The sequence below is a fragment of the Carcharhinus amblyrhynchos genome, chromosome 18 (assembly GCF_965287045.1).
Source record: "Carcharhinus amblyrhynchos chromosome 18, sCarAmb.v2.hapA, whole genome shotgun sequence".
Classification (NCBI taxonomy): domain Eukaryota; kingdom Metazoa; phylum Chordata; class Chondrichthyes; order Carcharhiniformes; family Carcharhinidae; genus Carcharhinus; species Carcharhinus amblyrhynchos.
The window spans coordinates 11,634,237-11,639,504 of record NC_137341.1 but is presented as its reverse complement, the minus strand read 5'-3'; the positions used below and the strand labels follow the sequence as shown (position 1 = coordinate 11,639,504).

At 45.2% G+C, this 5,268-nt stretch overlaps 1 protein-coding gene across 2 annotated transcripts; it reads left to right on the top strand.

Moving 5' to 3' along the window:
• The first annotated feature begins 327 nt into the window (after nucleotides 1-327).
• On the top strand, nucleotides 328-4,401 carry actb2 (actin, beta 2). 2 transcript variants are annotated; one of them, XM_080206381.1, is made up of 6 exons: nucleotides 328-436; nucleotides 1,877-2,012; nucleotides 2,112-2,351; nucleotides 2,894-3,332; nucleotides 3,456-3,637; nucleotides 3,769-4,401. In XM_080206381.1, exons 2-6 carry the CDS (start codon nucleotides 1,890-1,892, stop codon nucleotides 3,910-3,912), a joined length of 1,128 nt encoding a protein of 375 aa, XP_080062507.1. In that variant the 5' UTR covers nucleotides 328-436; nucleotides 1,877-1,889; the 3' UTR covers nucleotides 3,913-4,401. The 2 variants fall into 2 exon arrangements, with proteins under 2 accessions (XP_080062507.1, XP_080062508.1); XM_080206382.1 differs by lacking the exons at nucleotides 328-436; nucleotides 1,877-2,012 and adding an exon at nucleotides 2,438-2,478 and having other exon boundaries at nucleotides 2,294-2,351.
• The last annotated feature ends 867 nt before the right edge of the window (nucleotides 4,402-5,268 follow it).

The window sequence follows — 5,268 nt, the reverse complement described above, 5'->3', positions numbered from 1 at the left end:
GTCGTGCTGGTCATTGAGCGATGGGAGTGGGGGGGGGGGGCTTCTGGACATCGCAGCCGTGGATACGAGTGAGGGGTTTTGGGGAAGGGGGAAGAGGCTATGTTAGTCATTGATCGATAGGGTGGGGGGGGGGGGGGGAAAGAAGAAGGCTTTTGGACATTGTCGCTATGGAGGGGCGTGAGGGTTCGGCTGCTGGGGGGAGGGGGGACTCGCCGGTACATGGGGTGTGGGGGGGGAGGAGGGGGGGCAGTGACGCTCTGCCAATGGGGAGAGCGCTTTTCCAAACGTGTCCTTATATGGTTACAGAAGGGTGTGGGCGGGGCTGGCGCTAGTATAAAGGCAGAACGAACGCGCCGGCTCGAGACATTCTGAGGCGGTTTGAACCCCCAACGGCTGAGAGCCCAGGCCAAGCACTGCAAGCACCCGCTAACTAACGGTAAGACATTCCTCTCAGACATTCTCTTTTCCCCCCACGCCAAACCCAACAAAAAAAATATATTAATCATCAATTAGAGAGCTCGCACTCAATATAAAATATATAAACTTGGGCGGGGGGGCTCGATGGTAAATCTGTACGAGGGGTCGGGGAGGTGAGAAATCAATGGAAATCTGTCTTTAACTTGATTTCTAAAAACAATTTGCCCCCGATCGTGTTGGGTGTTTTATCTTTCATAATAAAACTTGTGTTTTTTTTCCATAACGGGAAAAGGCTAGCCCCACGTTTTTTAAACGTTTTCTTTAAAGAAGATTGTTGATTCGGGGGATGTTAAAGTAAAATTAACCAGTTGTGTGTGTATATATTGGTGGATTGAGGCGTTTTTTGACCGCGGCAAACAGGTGCGGCGAAGTTAACGGTTTTTTTCCTGCGATGGGAAGGTGGTGGCTGAGGGAGGAGGGCTGGGCTGGGGCGGACAGATCTTTCCAGAAAGAAAATGGCGGGAGGGGAGACTCTGGGTCGATGTTTTAGTAAAGGGGGAGAGGCTCTCACCTGGTTTTCTTACTCCTCTCCCGGCTGGCGGTGTGAAGGGATTGTCCTTGTTTCGGAGTCGCTGCTTCCTCCGGTTGGGAGGTGTGAAAACCTTCGAGGCAGGGTGGTTGGCTTGTAGGGCGTGGTTGGTTCCACTCGGGGAGGGTGTGGAGGCGGAGCAGCTGCCAGAGCGGGGCCCTCGGGTGTGTGTTTGGAGGGGGGGAGGGAGGTGTCGCTCTTGCCCCCAGCCGCTGCCCGACTGAGCGGTTGCTGCTGCCTGCCTGTCGCCACGCGTGCGCGGAGTTGCGCCGGGGACTACAACTCCCGGCAGGCAGTGCGCGGCAGGATGGCGGGGGAGGAGGCTCATGGTCGCATTTCCCAAATCGAGCGGCTTGCCCGCTGATTCACCGCGAGGAACTAGCGGGTTGTGTTTTTGTGTTGCCGCCCTTGATCTGCACTAGTGAGCTGGAGGCGTTCATCTGCTTCCCCCCCCCACCCTTTTTGGGGAATGAGTAGTGTGGCCCTGAGCTTGGCCGAGTGCCAGGCCTCTTGCTGGCTGGCTGTCTGCCTTTGCTTTTTGCACAACCCTTTAGTTTGCCTTTTATGGGCAACGCGAGACGGGGTCCAGATTTCTTTGTCTCCCCTCTGGCAGCATCTAGCGCCCTCTGCAGTTAATGCAGGGGAGCTCATCAGCTCGGCGGCAGGAAGTGAAAGCAAGGGAGGGGAACATGTGGGCAACTTGTTCAGCACAAAGGAGGGAGGAGGTGTTCGGATCTTGGCAGAATTGACAGCACGCAGTTGTGCAATGACACATGCTGCGCATCATTGTTGGGAAGCAAGTCATTTCATTTTAATTTAGCATCCCATGCTATGTCCAGTATTATTGCTAACGCTTTAAAATTTTTTTAGATAATCTACAGTCATGGATGATGAAATTGCAGCACTGGTTGTTGACAATGGATCTGGTATGTGCAAGGCTGGCTTTGCTGGGGATGATGCCCCTCGTGCTGTCTTCCCTTCCATTGTTGGTCGCCCAAGACACCAGGTATGGAATGGCCATTTCTAGGTTATCAATGGGTTTTCTTTCAAAAATTGGATTTGTTTTGCTCTTTACTGGATATTTTAAATATGCTGTGCTTTGCAGGGTGTAATGGTTGGTATGGGGCAGAAGGACAGCTACGTTGGTGATGAGGCTCAGAGCAAAAGAGGTATCCTGACCCTGAAGTACCCCATTGAGCACGGTATTGTCACCAACTGGGATGACATGGAGAAGATCTGGCATCACACTTTCTACAATGAACTGCGAGTTGCTCCTGAAGAACACCCAGTCCTGCTCACAGAAGCCCCCCTGAACCCCAAAGCCAACAGAGAAAAAATGACACAGGTACAAAGCTGACCATATTAAATTGCATCAGTACCCTTTCTATCTGGAAACTGTCTTCCTTCATTCTTTCCTATCCTCATTCACAGGGATTCTTTCAAAGATGACATTCTTTCCTGGAAATGACAAGGTTTTTTAATTTGCTTTTGAGTTACATTAACTTACTGATGCATGTATTGTGTGAAGTTCTAATCTTCAATTTTAGCTATTTTGCATTAATAGCTGATATTGTGGGATGGGTTTCAAGGAACCTAAAACTCTGGATATTTGATGGTACCCAAAGAGTTGGGTCAGAGGATATTTCCAAAACTTGTTGTAGAATGGACATTAACTAGCAAGAATGTGGCCTATTTTTTGGACCTGGGACATGATTTTGACAAAACATTTTGCATGCTTAACTTTTGACTTGGTTATGATTTGCCATTTAAAATTCACAGTTGTAGCATGTAACTGCCTTTGCAGGTTCATGTAATGTCAACATTTGTATGACTTATTTGTTGAAACTTGGATTTCAAACAAATTGATGTTTGTTTGTCTCTTTACAGATTATGTTTGAGACTTTCAATACCCCTGCCATGTATGTTGCCATCCAGGCTGTGCTGTCACTCTATGCCTCTGGTAGAACCACTGGTATTGTGATGGACTCTGGTGATGGTGTCACCCACACTGTGCCCATCTATGAAGGTTATGCCCTCCCCCATGCTATTCTGCGTCTGGATTTGGCTGGTCGTGATCTGACAGACTACCTCATGAAGATTCTGACAGAAAGAGGCTACTCTTTCACCACCACAGCTGAGAGAGAAATTGTCCGTGACATCAAGGAGAAGCTCTGCTATGTTGCACTGGACTTTGAACAGGAGATGGCCACTGCTGCTTCCTCTTCTTCCCTTGAGAAGAGCTATGAACTGCCTGATGGGCAGGTAATCACCATTGGTAATGAGCGATTCAGATGCCCAGAGGCCCTCTTCCAGCCATCTTTCTTGGGTAAGTAAACAGGCTGCTGCTTTACTAATTTTGCTTCACAACTTTATACATATATACATTTACTATTGCTATCAGTCACTGGATGATAAAAGACTAGGTATTAATTGATTTATTTGCTTGCAGGCATGGAATCCTGTGGTATACATGAGACCACTTTCAACTCCATTATGAAGTGTGATGTAGATATCAGGAAGGATCTGTATGCCAACACTGTCTTGTCTGGTGGTACCACTATGTATCCTGGCATTGCAGACCGTATGCAGAAGGAAATCACTGCTCTGGCTCCAAGCACCATGAAAATCAAGGTAATTTGGGAGTTTGAAAGTAGTGTGGGATAAAGTTACATGAAATGATCTTGAATGGTTGTGGGTAAAGCTTTGGCTTATTTTTACTACACTTTGTTTACAGTGTATTAATGAGCTTCATCCTATTTCAGATCATTGCCCCACCTGAGCGTAAATACTCAGTCTGGATTGGAGGTTCCATCCTGGCTTCCCTGTCCACCTTCCAGCAGATGTGGATTAGCAAACAAGAGTATGATGAATCTGGACCTTCCATTGTCCACCGCAAATGCTTCTAAATGGACTGTAACTGTCACGATTGCGCGAGATGAATTGGCATGGCTTTAGTGCTTGTCTCAGGAATAAAAACTGGAAACAGTGAAGGTGTTGGTGGTATTTTTGGCAACAAGCATCCCAGAAGTTCTGCAATGCGTTCAAGGACTGAATTGTACATTTAGTCATTCCAAATATTGATGTAAAGGATTGCATTGTCTAAGGTTATTAAAGCCTCTATGAAGGCTGCCCAAAAAGTGGGAGCAAATACTTAACCTTGTGTAGTATTGCTTATATGTAAATTATGTAACCGAAAAAATGTCCCGTTTTGTACTTTTCCGCCTTAAATTTTCGGTCCTCTTTGATTTTGGTATGCAAAAAGCTTTACCTTTATACACACACAAGTGAGGTTTACATCCCCTGGGCACAAGATGAACCGTTTTAAAACTTGGTGATGCCAGTTTGTGGGACCTACACTGACTAATACAATAAAGTGCACATGTTTAATTGGAAAATTGAAGTTGCTGTGCTGTTATTTGGTAGTTCAGACAAGACTGAGGTAGTTCAAGGTGTATTTACTTAACAACATTTCCTTGGTCTTTATTCATCGCTATATATAGCTTCTGCATTCCTGACACTACCATTAGTAGCATCCCAGTTTGGTGCTTCTATCATAAAGACTAATATTGCATGTACAAACAAACCATAAGGGCCTTCAAATTTCCAGTGGTGTTAAATTCAAGTTGCTGAATGTTATGGGGCTTTGTTGAGGTGCATCTTTTTAAATTCTTAAGCACCAAAGCATAGCTTCCTTTGCTCCCTTGGTATTTTACTACTGACAGTCTTAATTGTAGTAAGTCAGTGATCCCAGATTTTGGAGAAACTGGGCAGGGATCATTGTGGGACAAATAGCCATTCACTAAATTAACTAGTTACTTGCTACAACAAATAATTGTGGGGTAATTGAGACAACACTACTATTGTAAATGTGTCAATTCTTGTCAAGTAAAATTGCACAGATTACAGAATCTCCAGTAACACTACTCATAACAAAATAGTCTTTGGTCAAAGTCAGACTAGCAAGTACATTATGTAGATCTAATGTAATTACTGGGTAGACATGCAGATTTAAATCCATGCATCAAGTCAACATAAGTCTAATTGCATAAATGTTGGTAATATCTGAAATAAGCACAATGTGTTTGTGATAGAATTCCCACCCCTGCAACCATCTTGTTGAAATGGTTATTCTTGTGAAGTCTGACAGTTTTACTATAGTTGCAGATATCTTCACTATTGTCACATTAGTTTTGAATGAGGACAATCAAATTTTGATACCCCTGTTTTTCCTTCCCCAAGAGATGAATGACTAACTAGGCTGT

Coding starts and splice junctions, on each gene's coding strand:
- actb2 (XM_080206381.1), top strand. CDS start 1,890: ATGGATGATGAAATTGCAGCACTGGTTGTTGACAATGGATCTGGTATG. Junction 2,352..2,893: donor ACAGAGAAAAAATGACACAG/GTACAAAGCTGA, acceptor GTCTCTTTACAG/ATTATGTTTGAGACTTTCAA. Junction 3,333..3,455: donor CTTCCAGCCATCTTTCTTGG/GTAAGTAAACAG, acceptor ATTTGCTTGCAG/GCATGGAATCCTGTGGTATA.